Source organism: Salmo salar, chromosome 11, assembly GCF_965601325.2.
Source record: "Salmo salar chromosome 11, fSalSal1, whole genome shotgun sequence".
Taxonomy (NCBI): domain Eukaryota; kingdom Metazoa; phylum Chordata; class Actinopteri; order Salmoniformes; family Salmonidae; genus Salmo; species Salmo salar.
The window spans coordinates 78,905,592-78,922,799 of NC_138301.1; the positions used below are offsets into that span (position 1 = coordinate 78,905,592).

The 17,208-nt window shown below is 42.6% G+C and overlaps 1 protein-coding gene across 1 annotated transcript in view; it reads left to right on the forward strand.

Annotated features, from left to right (window-relative positions):
* Positions 1 to 3,055, forward strand: part of LOC145850273 (uncharacterized) — a 64,373-nt gene extending 61,318 nt beyond the window's left edge. Inside the window, exon 2 of the mRNA XM_082958060.1 lies at positions 2,875 to 3,055. Coding sequence (XP_082814186.1) covers positions 2,875 to 3,017 — 143 coding nt within the window. The 3' untranslated portion in view covers positions 3,018 to 3,055. The remainder of the gene's footprint in view (positions 1 to 2,874) is intronic.
* Positions 3,056 to 17,208: the final 14,153 nt, after the last annotated feature.

The window sequence follows — 17,208 nt, forward strand, 5'->3', positions numbered from 1 at the left end:
GTCTCCGCTCCCCAGTTTTGGGTTTCTTATTCACCACCCTCATCTTTTGTTGTTGATTGAATTGTATCTTTCTCTTCCACTGCATGATTCCATCAAACACGTTGGGTAAAAATGTGCAGCTTAAGCTCTGCAGCATTGTTAAATATAGCCCTCATGACCCTCTCTCTCTTCTCTCATTAAGCCTCTGCTGTAAAACGAACAATATTTCAAACCATATTTCTCCCTGTTTTGATACTGGATTAAGAACTAGACTGTACAAGGAAGTAAGGTGTGAAGTGACTGATTTGGTACTGCTCGTTTACCAGTTCTAATGCATACAGTATGTGCTGATGCATTTCAGATAACAATGCTGACTTTTGCTGATTGAATCAATGTCAGTAATAGGGTTTGTATCAATAGCTGGTTGACATTTTGAAAGGTCCCAAACAAAAGCTGAAAATGTCAGTAATGGCAATCAGATGTATTTATTTTTTCCTCACTGGGCAATTACCCTTATCTAACAGAGCAATCTTAGGTAGGCCAGTTGCCAGTCTTGTAGTTGCAGTGCTGAAAAGGCTCAACATTTCTAATAGATAAACCGCCCTACAATTTAGTCCCTGAAAGTTGGTGGATTTGAAAAAGTGAAGAAGGCTGTCTGAGGGTCATATCGTTGGAATGGTTGGTATTCATGATTAGCTGAGTGTGTCATTACTTAACCTTGTTACTTATTTAAGCCCCAATGTAATTGCATTGGTGTCTGTGAGGAGAGATTATTTCCCATATATTAGCTACAGTCTATCTGTATGCAGAGGGGAGCATACATTTAGAATGAAGAGTAGGATGCAGCATTTTGATTGATTTAATGGTGGCATAGCAAGTAATTCAATTAGGGGGAGATAAGCAATCTGTTGCATTGTGTCACGTCCTGACCATAGAAAGCTGTTATTTTCTATGGTAGAGTAGGTCAGGGTGTGACAGTTTTTTTTTTCTAGTTTAGTTTTTCTATGTTGTCATGTTCTAGTTTTGAATTTCTATGTTGGTTTTGTTTGGGATGATTTCCAATTAGAGGCAGCTGGTCCTCGTTGTCTCTAATTGGAGATCATACTTAAGTAGGGTTTTTTTTCTACCTGGGTTTGTGGGAGATTGTTTCTGAGTTAGTGTATGTTTCACCTCTGCGTCACGGTTTGTTGTTGTTTTGTTTATGTATTGCATAGTTTCACAGTGTAAATAAAATGTGGAACGACACACACGCTGCACTTGGGTCCGCTTCTCCTTACGACAACCGTGACACATTGTCAATTATTCAACCAGTGTTGGCTGTTTACTGGGAAACAACAGTATGGCCCCTAGAGATTGAATTGCATTTAGTCAAAAGGTAATGTCTCTCAGTACAAAAAGTAACCTGATGGTGTCTGTGACCTATGAAATCATTGCGTCATCTCAACAATAATCTATCAGTTAACTCGATTGTCTGTCAGGAAGGAGACACAGGCACGGCACTACGTCGGAATCAAACGGAATCGTCAATGAGGCCTAAACCAGTCACATGGGCATCCGGGTCACGATCCTCTTACCATTGCAAATGGGAAATGAGGGAGTAAAATATCGGGGTGGGGGGGATAGGTTTTTAAAAAGGAGGAAAAGATGCAGCAATGCTCACCTCGTCCAGCTGGAATTAGTCAGGACCAAAATGTGGTCTTAAGCCAAAATGTTGTATGTGAAAGTATATTCCTCCTGCCCTTGTGGTGCTCTGAGCCTGAGATGGCCCGGTGGGTGGTTCACGGCCCAAGACGGGATGTTTTTTTGCCCTAATCACTGTCAAACCGACTAGAGCGTTCATCCATGCCAGGAAGTATGCCTGTTTGATACAAACACAATCTCGCTCTGGCAGGTGTCTTGATTACTCTTTGCATATTTGTTTTGCAAGATAACTCATTCAACCCCCTAGTCATCGAGCTCTGGCGTCTTTTCGGCCGGCAGTTGCATCCATTGTATTTCCGATGCGCAAAGACTTCTGATGCCAGAAGTGACGTCCGGATGAGATAGAGGGTTAGGGGGGGAAAAGTGCTGATTTTAAAATGTTTATGGGCTTTCACACAGTGCAGACTGGGGAGGACAGGCTGTGGGGAGAGGCTGTAGAGACCTCCAGCAGACAGAGTGCTTAGAGCTCCAGCCTATTGATTCACTGGACGGCACTGGTCTGAGCTGCTCCAATGGGCAGAAAAGGGGAAATGCGTCTCCACGTCTTGAGACGTTTCAAAAACATCACTGCTCCAATGCTGGTTCATTGAAGATAAGATAACCATTCTTAATTGATTTTAGGTTTGAAGTAATTATTTAGACAGCAAGTAGTTGTAAAGGTTTTATTAATATTTGAGTTATATCACTGCTCTTAATGTCTCTCCGTGCTGTTTTATTGTAGCATTTTTCTAATTTAAAGCAAGTGTAGGCTAGTAGGATGGAATGTCTTTCATCATTGTTTCAGGACTTCTCTCACACAATTGAGCTCTGGAATAGCACATTCATATTTCAGTTGTTGAAATGATCGCTATACCTCGAGGTGTCTTTTATTTATTGTAAAGATATATGTACATCTTTATGTTGTAAAGGCATATGCGCGATAAAGCATTTTATTGATATATTTACTGTCATGGATAGCTGTAATCAATAAGCAAATCTTGCTTTGTGGGTTTGGTTTACTATATCTCTTGCCATTAATTTTGTGTTCCGCTGTAAGGGCACGGGTATAAATCATGGATGTACACTGAGCGCACAGAGAGGCCACAGTTGCTTTGCTCTAAGCACTAGCGTTCAGCTGAACACTCCTCAGGGTTCTACTGGGATGACTGGATCCATTTCCTGCATTTCCTGCTAATCCCTGGTATTTTCCTGCAGCTGCCACCAGCACCACCGCTGTGGTGAAGACCTCCAGCCACATGACGCGCTGTAGTGACAGCCAGAAAAACTACTGCGTAAACGGAGGGGAGTGCTTCACCCTGGACATCACCCCTGGCAGGTCCAAGTTCCTCTGCAGGTAGGACATGATGAAACACAACACCATCCACACCACACACTGGATACTATGCAGACTATGTTTGACTTGATGTTTAATACAATTCTTGATGGCTTATAGCTGCTATTTCTAAATACACTGCTCAAAAAAATAAAGGGAACACTAAAATAACACATCCTAGATCTGAATGAATGAAATAATCTTATTAAATACTTTTTTTCTTTACATAGTTGAATGTGCTGACAACAAAATCACACAAAAATAATCAATGGAAATCCAATTTATCAACCCATGGAGGTCTGGATTTGGAGTCACACTCAAATTTAAAGTTGAAAACCACACTACAGGGTGATCCAACTTTGATGTAATGTCCTTAAAACAAGTCAAAATGAGGCTCAGTAGTGTGTGTGGCCTCCACGTGCCTGTATGACCTCCCTACAACGCCTGGGCATGCTCCTGATGAGGTGGCGGATGGTCTCCTGAGGGATCTCCTCCCAGACCTGGACTAAAGCATCCGCCAACTCCTGGACAGTCTGTGGTGCAACGTGGCGTTGGTGGATGGAGCGAGACATGATGTCCCAGATGTGCTCAATTGGATTCAGGTCTGGGGAACGGGCTGGCCAGTCCATAGCATCAATGCCTTCCTCTTGCAGGAACTGCTGACACACTCCAGCCACATGAGGTCTAGCATTGTCTTGCATTAGGAGGAACCCAGGGCCAACCGCACCAGCATATGGTCTCACAAGGGGTCTGAGGATCTCATCTCGGTACCTAATGGCAGTCAGGCTACCTCTGGCGAGCACATGGAGGGCTGTGCGGCCCCCCCAAAGAAATGCCACCCCACACCATGACTGACCCACCGCCAAACCGGTCATGCTGGAGGATGTTGCAGGCAGCAGAACGTTCTCCACAGCGTCTCCAGACTGTCACGTCTGTCACATGTGCTCAGTGTGAACCTGCTTTCATCTGTGAAGATCACAGGGCGCCAGTTGCGAATTTGCCAATCTTGGTGTTCTCTGGCAAATGCCTAACGTCCTGCACGGTGTTGGGCTGTAAGCACAACCCCCACCTGTGGACGTCGGGCCCTCATACCACCCTCATGGAGTCTGTTTCTGACCGTTTGAGCAGACACATGCACATTTGTGGTCTGCTGGAGGTCATTTTGCAGGGCTCTGGCAGTGCTCCTCCTTGCACAAAGGCGGCGGTAGCGGTTCTGCTGCTGGGTTGTTGCCCTCCTACGGCCTCCTCCACGTCTCCTGATGTACTGGCCTGTCTCCTGGTAGAGCCTCCATGCTCTGGACACTACGCTGACAGACACAGCAAACCTTCTTGCCACAGCTCACATTGATGTGCCATCCTGGATGAGCTGCACTACCTGAGCCACTTGTGTGGGTTGTAGACTCTGTCTCATGCTTCCACTAGAGTGAAAGCACCGCCAGCATTCAAAAGTGACCAAAACATCAGCCACGAAGCATAGGAAATGAGAAGTGGTCTGTGCTTACCACCTGCAGAACCACTCCTTTATTGGGGGTGTCTTGCTAATTGCCTATAATTTCCACCTGTTGTCTATTCCATTTGCACAACAGCATGTGAAATGTATTGTCAATCAGTGTTGCTTCCTAAGTGGACAGTTTGATTTCACAGAAGTGTGATTGACTTGGAGTTACATTGTGTTGTTTAAGTGTTCCCTTTATTTTTTTGAGCAGTATATTTAACTGTGCTCCCACATGATGTATCATTATAGAATTTTGCCGGTGCCGACTTCAGAACACTACTTTGCTATATTGTACATGTCAAAAAGTAGCACATGCTGATACAGTAGATGCAGTCATAACATTTACTATCTATCATGTTTGAAGTCATGATCTTTTAGAATGCTGAATTGTCTAGCCCCATTTATGCCTGCTAAAGTGGCACCAGAGCTTTTTAGGCCCAAACTGTGCCAGGTTTAGAGGAAAGTGCAAAGTCTTTTTACAGTAAAGTAAAGGTGTCAGCTGAATGTTTTTAGAGTAAATCATTAAACAATCCAAAGACCTGAGCAAAGATTAAAGAAGGAATGCACAAGACATCATAGCGGTGTACAAATAGCCTCTGCACTTTGAAACGTCTTTTTGGGCAGCCGTAGGGGAGCTGGATGGATGTTCTAATGGATGCTTTGCATGACACTAACTGGGCTAAGCAACAGGGAGAGCATGGAGAGCAGAGCAGGTGGAGGTCCCTATCCACATGCTCCTCTGCCTCCCTACATTACTAATGCCTGCTCCTTTCATTGCCACAGCCCAACCGCTGCGCTCCATTTCTAAAAAACAAACCCCAAATCTGGGGCTATGTTGTCTTTATGAGATTTTCTTTCTGTCTTCTTCCCCATTTCATTGTTTACTTTGGAACCTTAGAGCTGGGTCGTGTTCATTAGGCACCAAATGTAACTAAACAGACTGGAGGGACTACCTGGACTTGTCCAATAAGAAACGGTCATTTCAGTTTGTTGTTGCGAAACGTTTTAAATTGTTTTCCGTCACATGCCCTACTGAACATGACTCTGTGCTGACATTGTGCTGGTGTCAGGATCAGCCGTGTTCTTGCAGCAGGACATTGATTTATGCTCCAGCATCGCACTCTTGTTGTCAAGAGTGTTCAGCCCTGATCCAAGCGATAGAGCCGATGAGAGACCAAGGCAGGACGGGGCTTGATGTGCTTTCCCAGTGCCCCCTGTGGCTTGAACCTCTGACTTTCAGTCTCTGAGAGTTTGTGTAATCAGCTCAAGGCACATGAGTAGCGAATCATCCCGAGCAGCAAACAAGCTGGCATGCACTTTACATGCTTCGTATGAGAAGCAACAGCATACATTGCTGACATCTGTATTTGACAAGAGAACCACCTCTCTGCGGTCCTGTCCACATTCTCCATCATTGTCATTCATATAAAATCTATCTGAGGTAAAATCATGTATTATCCAGACCGATTGACTACTAAGGCATTGAAGTACACTGTGGTCTGTATAGCAAAGTGGATTGACCCTTTAGAAACATTCAGAGGTTGTAAACTCTGCCTAATTAACTACAGCATCTCCCAATTTGTATAGTACATCTTTACATCTGTGGTTAGAACATCCAGTAGTTTTCAAAAGACATGGTGAGGTGGTGATACCTCATGGTATTATTGCTTCCATTGCAGCAGCAAATGCGTGACAAGAAAGATCACTGCAGCTCACTGCAGCTCCTCCCTCTTTGTGCCTGACACAAGGCTTGACATTGCCAAGGATACACTTTGGGTCTGGGCCATCCAATACATACATAAGACAGACTCTTACCGTCCACCGACAGATTGAGTTTCGTATTAAATACTTCAGTGACTAAGCGCAAAAATGCTGCTGTCTCCGGGAACTTTTGTTTCCTTTCAGTAAATGATGCAGCATGCCGTCACTGGAGGGGAGGGAGGGGAGAAAAATAACCTGTCGGTCTCCCTCAGAAATAACTCTATCTACAAAAATAACCTGTCTGCCAGGAGTACCTGTGGAGCCCGATTCGCTGAAACCTGAACAGTCAGAGCCCAGCAGACCCTGTCAGAACTTAAGTTGTTAATGTGCCGATACTTGGTAGACTGGTAGATGTTACATCAGGCCCCCCCAGGTGCTTAGCGGAATACATTGGGAAGCGATGTCAAGCCACTGTGCCTGTGAGAGTCATAAATGCAAAATATTTGTGCATTCAAGTGAACCCAGCCATACGTGTCCTCTCTGGTGTTTCATACCTGTTCCAAAGTTCCAATCACTGTCTCTCCCAGAGCCAGACGGCCAATACATCCAGACAGTTTGTTGTATGTGTGTATGGAGTGGAGTAGAACGGCATACAAATTACTAATAGACACACATACACACTCATCCTGACGTGATTTCCTTTCTCGATAGATCAAAAGAGGTTGATAATCAGACAATTATTCAGGCATGGTGTCCACAGCTAAGGCGTCCCGCTTGCAGGACAACTTCCGGTGACACTGGAGGGCGCACAATTCAAATAAATTATCGTAGAAATTATGGATATTAAACATTTAGGTACATACAAGTGTCTAATATCGGTTGAAAGCTTAAATTCTTGTTAATCTAACTGCACTGTCCGATTTACAGTAGCCATTACAGCGAAAGCATGCCATGCGATTGTTTGAGGACGGCGCCCCACATCAAAATATTTTGCCACCGGCGCAGGTTTCATAAATAGCGATTAAATATTCACTTACTTTTTGAAAATCTTCCTCTGATTTGTCATCCAAAGGGTCCCAGCTATAACATGTAGCGTTGTTAGATAAAATCCTTCTTTATATCCCAAAAAGTCTGTTTAGTTGGCGCCATCGATTTCAGAAATCCACTCGTTCAACATGCAGAGATTGGAATCTGAAAATCTACCCCTAAACTTTGTTTCAACAAGTCAAAATACATTTTTATTGACTTCTCAGATACCCTCAAATGTAATCAAACTATAATATTTCATATGGAAAGAAGTATGTTCAATAGGAAAGCGATTTTAGCAGGTGCGTTCTGTCTTCATCTCGCGTGCATACACACATTTCCAAGACTGTGTCCCTGTACTAAAACTGTTTCCACAGACTGCTGACACCTTGTGGAAGCCATAGAAATTGCATCCCGGGAGCTAGAATTCAATATGCCCCTATACTTTCCATTGTAAGAGCATGTGCTCTCAAAAAAACCAAATTCCGTTTGGTTTATCTTTGGATTTTCTCCTACCATATCTATTGTGTTATAGTCTCCTACATTATTTCAACATTTTTACAAACTTCAACGTGTTTTCTTTCCAATGGTACCAGTTATGTGCATATCCTGGCTTCAGGGCCTGAGTAACAGTCAGTTTACTTTGGACATGTCAGTCAGGCGGAAATTTGGAGAAAAGGACCCTAGCCCTAAGAAGTTTTAATTACATCTCCCTGGAATCAAAATGCATGAGCCAAACATTTGCTGAAATTCGAGGCCTGTTGAATAAGACATTGATTGAGAATTTTCTCTCAAGTACAGATGTTTTCGCAAACAGAACTGGCGATCGTTGCAAGACATATAAGTCTCCTTGACAACACCAGCGATGCACGTGGGTCTTCTGTAGATCTGGTGTAAACTCATCGTCTCTTCTCCCTTGTCTTCTGTTTGTGACTTTTTTGTTTCCCTCTCAGGTGTCCAAATGAATTTACTGGTGATCGCTGTCAAAACTACGTAATGGCCAGCTTCTACAGTACGTCTATTTTCTCTTCCTGTCTGTGCTTGTGATTGGAGCATGCTCAATCAGCACTACTTCCTGTTGCTTAATTTTTTTATGTTGTATGTACCCCATAACGGTAGCTAACGCACTTTTGTACGTCGCGATGTTCCATACATTTGACCTTAATTTTGCGACCCAATAACGTAATACTTCCAGGTCAACTGTAATATGAATACTATTGTAAAGCACAATTTCTTCCCTTTCCAGCAAAATCAATGACGAGACCTTCATGCTGCTCATCTCTGCATGATCGTCTTTTTAAAAATGGTCGGTGGGGAAGCGAAAGCTACTGCGTCATAGTGAAAGGGGAGATATATTGTGTGGGGAAACGGCATTTTTCACCCGATTTGTTCAACTTATCAACTCTAAAATGTAAATATAACACTATAAAGAGTTGATATAATGTGTCATTACATACCTATTTAAAGGTTTGTGTTGATTTTGAATATGGTTTTTCAGGCGGCGCTAAATTTATCTTCACAATTAAACTGTGGCTGTCACGGTTTTTGAGAGTCATGATTGGCTCGCAGTGATTACGCAAAAATTAACAATTGATTGAATTAACTATTGATGAACTCACGAGTAATTCACTTTACACTCATCATTTATCATGGTGGAAAGAGGCTGTACGGCACAGAATGAGTTGAATAATGCATGCAGTACGTTACGTTGTGACACGTCACACTTTAAAGTACAGCGTCAGCGGGGTCAGTTTTTTCAACTTTTCTCCAGTACTATGGGTCCATTACCATGTCAATCAACACTGAATCGAGACTTAGTTCACACCGCGGACTTTGATGCCAACACAGTCACTACAGTCCCATTAGTTTTCATTGCAGCCTCGTTTAAATGCCGCAGTTGCGCAAATGTGTACGGATCGGGGTTAGTCACCGTTACCTGTTTCTCGCATGTACATTTGTTTTGCCTTGTTTTGTTGAGTTGGATGACATTTAAAGCAGTTCATTGTAGTTTACTGATATTGTGTTAGTTATGTCATGATTGAATGGAACAATAATCGAAGAATGATGGGGAAATAAACACTCAAACTTATGTATATTCAATTTTCCAAACTTGAACCTTCAAATAGGAGGCAGGGGACAGTGTAGTTTGCAGTACTAAAAAAGCTCTATATCACTACTTACTGCCTTTGAAAGGAAACAACCTAAGCCTGCAATGTATTTTATAATCTGAAGAGCAATAACACTTATGGGAGGTAGGTGGGGGTCATTGCGGATCATGGAGGCACTGTAAAAACCTGAACAGAGACCTCTTTGATGTCATGGAAAGGCAAGAGAGGGAGAGAGGCAGCCGCCCAGGCAACGGGCCCCAGTGCACTTTATCACTATGACTTACCCACTCACCTTACATCCCAATTACTATAGGTTACCTGGCAACAGTTGCGGTGCGTGGGTAAAATCACTGAGGAAGCCAAGCCAAGCCAGTTAAAAAGCCATATTACAACCTGTGTTTTGATAATTTAGTTGTTTGCTCTATAAAGGGCGATTTATACTTTGTTTATTGACATGTCTGTAGACAGTTGGCGCAGGGACATAATGAACATTCTATTGTCGTCCGACATCAAACTTGTCGTTGACATTCTGAAAAAGTATAAACACAAAAACAACAGGCTGCATGACATCAGCACCCTGGTGGTCCAAAATAGCATAACTGGTGTATTTTAACACCAATAAACACATCCATTTAAAAATGTATTTAGTATAAGTCAATCGAGCAAACCAGGCAACTAAAGCAACTCTCTAAACAATGTCTTGGTCTGCTTCTAGCTTGTTAGCTAGCTAACTAACGTTAGCTGGCTAGCCAGTTCAAATAATTATCATATCATAGCTGACAACATCTTAACTTTAGCAAATTTGTATTGATTATTACAGGAAAATAAACTCACAAAAATATCATTATTTACAAGTTAATGGTGAGCAAATGAAAGAAAATAGCTTACAGTTGTGTGATGAAATAAAAGTAGGGCATTCTACATGAGGATTTTAGAACTTGAGCATTGTCTCGTTGCTGACTCGGTCAGGTAACCATGACAACGGACGCAGCGACAGGGTCAAAGTTGAACTTTTTTTCATCTGTCTGCAACAAGGAAACGGTCAGTCGCAGCGAAGGTCTACAGACATTCCACTGGAGTATAAATGAAATATAATTTTAACCAGCGACTCTTGTCACATTCTAATTGTCTAGAGACATGTCAATAGAGAAAGTATTAACCAGCTTTAACCCATTCGTTCATACACCACCATGATATACAATAATGCTGTGACAACAAAAAGTCAACAGTCACACATAGGCCTGTTACGTTGACCGTATTACCGCCACACCGGCGGTCATGAAGGCAGTCAAATTCCATGTGACCGTTTAGTCACGGTAATTAGGCTTCTCCAAGCTCTGATGCTGCTGATGGTCATTAGTATTAGCATGTTGCGCAACATTACTATAAGCTGTGCAACTGTGTGAGAAAACAGAGTGATGGCTTCTATTAAAAAGAGGAAGAACCCATCAGCTTTATATAGGCTTAGGCTACTACATTGATTTCTCAACTTTCATAATATTAAACACATTGCTTCTCTTTACAACAGGAGTATAGCCTACCTGGCTGGCATGAAAATGAACCACGAGAAAGCGTCCTCCATTTGCTATTTAAGTGCTTAGTTGACATGCATTTTAACCCCTGCCCGTTTCGAGACAGGCGCATGATAATGGTCCATTCTAAATCAAAACAAATTGCACACATACATAATTTAGTGTATGTAAAGACAAGATTAAATCAAGAATAATCAGATGGGTGACAATATTAGCCTATCACTTGTGAATTATATATTATCACTTGTGAATGATGACCAGCATAAGGCAAGAAACAATGGCTTTTTTCTAATCATAGTCGCACACCTCATGTAGTTTTGATAAGATTTGTATCACAACTAAAGTGGCCAAAATTACTTCTTAAAATTAAGCACATTAACCTCTATGGGGCAGGCGGGACGAATTCGTCCCACCTACGTAACAGCCAGTTGAATCCTGTGGCGCGATTTTCAAATACCTTAAAAATCCTATTACTTCAATTTCTCAAACATATGACTATTTTACAGCTATTTAAAGACAAGACTCTCGTTAATCTAACCACACTGTCCGATTTCAAAAAGGCTTTACAACAAAAGCAAAACATTAGATTATATCAGCAGAGTACCAAGCCAGAAATAATCAGTCACCCATTTTTCAAGCTAACATATAGTGTCACAAAAACCCAGAAGACAGCTAAATGCAGCACTAACCTTTGATGATCTTCATCAGATGACAACCCTAGGACATTATGTTATACAATACATGCATGTTTTGTTCAATCAAGTTCATATTTATATCAAAAACCAGCTTTTTACATTAGCATGTGACGTTCAGAACTAGCATACCCCCCGCAAACCTCTGGGGAATTCGCTAAAAATTTACTAAATTACTCACGATAAACGTTCACAAAAAGCATAACAATTATTTTAAGAATTATAGATACAGAATTCCTCTATGCACTCGATATGTCCGATTTTAAAATAGCTTTTTGGTGAAAACACATTTTGCAATATTCTAAGTACATAGCCCAGCCATCACGGGCTAGCTATTAAACCACCCGGCAAGTTTAGCACTCACCAATATCAGATTTACTAATACAAAAGTTTGATTACCTTATGTTGTCTTCGTCAGAATGCACTCCCAGGACTGCTACTTCAATAACAAATGTTGGTTTGGTCCAAAATAATCCATCGTTATATCCGAATAGCGGCGTTTTGTTCGTGCATTCAAGACACTATCTGAAAGGGTAAATAAGGGTCGTGCGCATGGCACAATTCGTGACAAAAAAAATCTAAATATTCCATTACCGTACTTCGAAGCATGTGAACCGCTGTTTAAAATCCATTTTTATGCCATTTTTCTCGTAAAAAAGCGATAATATTCCGACCGGGAATGTCCATTTAGCTAAACAGAGGAAAGAAAACAAAGCTTTCGGTCGACGCGGGCACGAGCCTGAGTCTCACAGTACTGTAACCAGCCACTACCCAAACGCGCTACTTTGTTTCAGCCAGAGCCTGCAAAGCCACGATTCAGCTTTTTGCCGCCTTCTGAGACCCTATGGCAGCTGTAGGAAGTGTCACGGGACAGCTAAGATCCTCACTCTTCAATAAACAGAGACAAGAAGAACGACACCTTGTCAGACAGGCCACTTCCTGCATGAAATCTTCTCAGGTTTTTGCCTGCCATATGAGTTCTGTTATACTCACAGACACCATTCAAACAGTTTTAGAAACTTTAGGGTGTTTTCTATCCAAAGCCAATAATTATATGCATATTCTAGTTACTGGGCAGGAGTAGTAACCAGATTAAATCGGGTACGTTTTTTATCCAGCCGTGTCAATACTGCCCCCTATCCCCAACAGGTTAATCTAACCACACTGTCCGATTTCAAAAAGGCTTTACAACGGAAGCAAAACATTAGATTATGTCAGCAGAGTACCCAGCCAGAAATAATCAGACACCCATTTTTCAAGCTAGCATATAATGTCACATAAACCCAAACCACAGCTAAATGCAGCACTAACCTTTGATGATCTTCATCAGATGACAACCCTAGGACATTATGTTATACAATACATGCATGTTTTGTTCAATCAAGTTCATATTTATATCAAAAACCAGCTTTTTACATTAGCATGTGACTAGCATGTGACTAGCATTCCCACCGAACACTGCCGGTGAATTTACTAAATTACTCACGATAAACGTTCACAAAAAACATAATTATTTTAAGAATTATAGATACAGAACTCCTCTATGCACTCGATATGCATAGAGGTGCTTTTCGGTGAAAGCACATTTTGCAATATTCTCAGTAGATAGCCCGGCATCACAGGGCTAGCTATTTAGACACCCAGCAAGTTTAGCACTCATCAAAGTCAGATTTACTATAAGAAAAATGTTATTACCTTTGCTGTTCTTCGTCAGAATGCACTCCCAGGACTTCTACTTCAATAACAAATGTTGGTTTGTTCCCAAATAATCCATTGTTATATCCAAATAGCGGCGTTTTGTTCGTTTGTTCAAGACACTATCCGAAAGGGTAAATAAGGGTGACGAGCATGGTGCATTTCGTGACCAAAAAATTCTAAATATTCCATTACCGTACTTCGAAGCATGTCAACCGCTGTTTAAAATCAATTTTTATGCCATTTTTCTCTTAAAAAAGCAATAATGTTCCGACCGGGAAATCATTTTTTATTACAAAGAGAGTGAAAGTAAAAGCATGCTATCCCCTCATGCACGAGCCTCAGTCTAATGGCCCTCTGATAGAGCACTTGCCAAACGCGCTAATGTGTTTCAGCCTGGGGATGGAATTACATCGTTCAGCTTTTTCCCGCCTTCTGAGAGCCCATGGGAGCCATAGGAAGTGTCATATCATGCCAGAGATCCCCTGTATTTGTTAGAGATGATCAAGGAGGGCAAGAAATTGTCAGACAGGCCACTTCCTGTAAGGAATCTTCTCAGGTTTTGGCCTGCCAAATGAGTTCTGTTATACTCACAGACACCATTCAAACAGTTTTAGAAACTTTAGGGTGTTTTCTATCCAAAGCCAATAATTATTCTAGTTACTGGGCAGGAGTAGTAACCAGATGAAATCGGGTACGTTTTTTATCTGGCCGTGCAAATACTGCCCCCTAGCCCCAACAGGTTAACCCGACACCAAATGTGTTCGGAGGAAACACTGTACACCTGGCGACTGTGTCAGCATGCATTGCGCCCAGCCCACCACAGGAGTCACCAGAGCGCGATGGGACAAGAACATCCCTGCTGGCCAACCCCCCCCCCCAACCCGGACAGATCTGGGCCAATTGTGCACCGCCCCATGGGTCTCCCGGTCGCAGCCAGTTGCAACAGAGCCTGGAGCCAGTTTTTCACCACCTTCACTGCGGTCCCATCGATGTGGATAGGGGTGTGCTCCCTCTGCTGTCTCCTGAAGCTCCTGCATTTTGTTGACGTTGAGGAAGAGGTTATTTTCCTGGCACCACTCTGCCAGGGCCCTCACCTCCTCCCTGTAGGCTCTCTCGACGTTTGTAATCAGGCCTACCACTGCTGTGTCATCTGCAAACTTTTTTTTACCACTTTTTCTCCCCAATTTCATGGTATCCAATTGGTAGTTACAGTCTTGTCTCATCGCTGTAACTCCTGTACGGACTCGGGAAATGCGAAGGTCGAGATCCGTGCGTCCTCTGAAACACAACCCAACCAAGCCAAGCCGCACTGCTTCTTGACACAATGCCCACTTAACCCGGAAGCCAGCCGCACCAATGGGTCGAGGAAACACTGTACATCTGGCGACCGTGTCAGCATGCACTGCGCCCGGCTCGCCACAGGAGTCACTAGTGCGCGATGGGACAAGGACATCCCTGCAGGCCAAACCCTCCCCTAAACCCTCCCCCTCCCCTGGTGGCGTGTGTGGCCACGCAGTCATGAGTGAACAAGGAGAATAGGAGGGGGGTGAGCACGCACCCTTTTAGGGCGCATGTGTTGAGGATCAGCGTAGTGAAGGTTCAGTTTCCTACCTTCACCACCTGGTGGCGGCAACATCAGGAAGTCCAGGACCCAGTTGCACAGGGCGGGGTTCAGACCCAGGGCTCCGAGCTTAATGATGTGCTTGGAGGGTACTATGGTGTTGAAGGCTGAGCTATAGTCAATGAACAGCATTCTTATAAAGGTATTCCTCTTGTCCATACTGAGACAGAGAGGCGCTGTTTCGCTCGCTCAGATGATTTCTCTGGTGAAATTCAGCCACTTGCAAATTGATGGAAAATTCTGAAAACACAGAGAGAGACGGAAGATACATTATTTGATCATTTCAAATGTTTTGTTGAGTATCCATGAATACACGTCATTGCCTCGCAAAACAGCAGCAATAAAACCATGCTTTCATCTACGAGGTGGAACAAAAAAAAGATGCCAATTGAGATGTAATCGGAGTGTGGAGGAAGCAAAGGAACAGAGGGAGTTGTATTTTGCGTCTCCCTGAGATGACAGCGAGTGTATTGGAGGAGCTAATTAAAGGAATGCTGCTGTCGCTATCTGTTCCTCTAATCATCATGGCCCACTTGTACTATTCAGAAAACTTTTTTTTTACACAAAAGCAGTGCACTGGGACTTTACTTTATTAGCGGACCAAAAATTCTCAGCACACCCCACCCCCAAACCTCTTCCCGCGGCTATGTCAGTCGGCGGCCTTTATCTAGCCAGGGAAAAATACCCTGTCCGTGAACCGCTGGAGCTGCAAGGATGGCACGCTGCCAGCAATGCAACAAGAGACACTCACTGCCACGGAGGAGGAGTAGGGATGCTGTAGATGAGGATGAGCTACGGATGCTATGTGCGTAGTATAGGCCGAGAAAGGATGGACGCAGCCCTGTCCTTGAAGATCAGGAAATATTATCCAAAGGGGGGACAGCCAATGTTACTGGGGCAGTCATATGAAAGGTGCCTTGGAGCTTCTAAGCTGAGGGTTCACAAGTGCAGAACAGCCATGCGTTTATGTTTTGTATCGTTTTTAAGGACCAACAAGATGTTTGAATATTAGTCAGATTTACTCAGGGAAAAATATGCCTTCTGTTCCTATACTACCTCATTGCGTCAGTTTATACACAACTTTATAATCACATCACAGCTCCTTCAATAACACAGCTATTAACCAAAATAACAGTATGATAATTGTAGCCTATTGTCAAAGAAAGAATAGGTTGTACATCACAGTACGTAACAGTGGCATTGGAATTCTATCAATTTTAGAATAAGGCTGTAAGGTAACAAAATATGAAAAAAGTGAAGGGGTCTGCATACTTTCCGAATGCAATGTATATATACTGTATATATAATTTTTGTATTCCTCTAAACATATTTAACAGGCATGGCTGTTGATCGGAGTAATGGCAAATGAGAACTTGGTATGACGGCAAAATTGACTTTGTAGAGCTGCATTAGTGTGTGTTGGGAATAGAAATAGTACATGATCATCACACATCATGAGAGGTGTAGGACATGCCGTCGTGTTTAACATTGAATGACTAATGCCCTAACTAGTGCCCGTAAACCTGCCTGATTGACCGTGTAGTGACATTAGCATTGGTAATGCAAGCAAAGTGATGTGCATAATTATAGAATTATTCTAGAAGGTGAAATAGTCCGTTATAATGCATTATTCCATTCTCTGTAGAAACATTTAGTGAGCAATATAGTTCTGAATAACACCTCATCTGAAAAATACCTCTCTTTTCTTTTTGTCACGTGTCTGCATTGGCAGAACATCTTGGGATTGAATTTATGGGTATGGATAGTTCCTTTCTCTTTAGTTTGCGGACGTAGGACTAGAAGCTTGAGCCTGCCCCCCACAACTCCAGCCAGTTTCCTTGTGCCAATGAAGGGATCATACAGCCATAACATACCATATTTGTTATATAATAATAAACATACATGCACGCTATATATGTACCTTAAATATGCTGCCCATCTATCAAGCCTTTATGCTGTTATTCTGGCCTCATGCCCAAAAATGGAAATGTGATTAATGTCATATAGTTCCACTCAAGTTCGAAGCCGCATGGTGTAGCCAACATCTACAATGCTTGGTAATGACACCTTCAATTATACATTTCTGGAAAACCTTGATGTGTTAGGGTATAGTCAAATTAACCTGCACACATACAAACAAACGACGAGTAGGTCCTCAAAATACCACCACACACATTAGGTTCTAAAATGTCCACCATAAACTCACATTAGACTCATTCAAACGTTTGAGCTACAGTAGACTATCTCTTGTTGTTGTGTCAAACACACATTAAGTAGTGTAGGTGCCCAGAGAGACTGCAGTGTGTTTATACTGTATGTTCAGATCCCTTCAGTTCTTGCTTT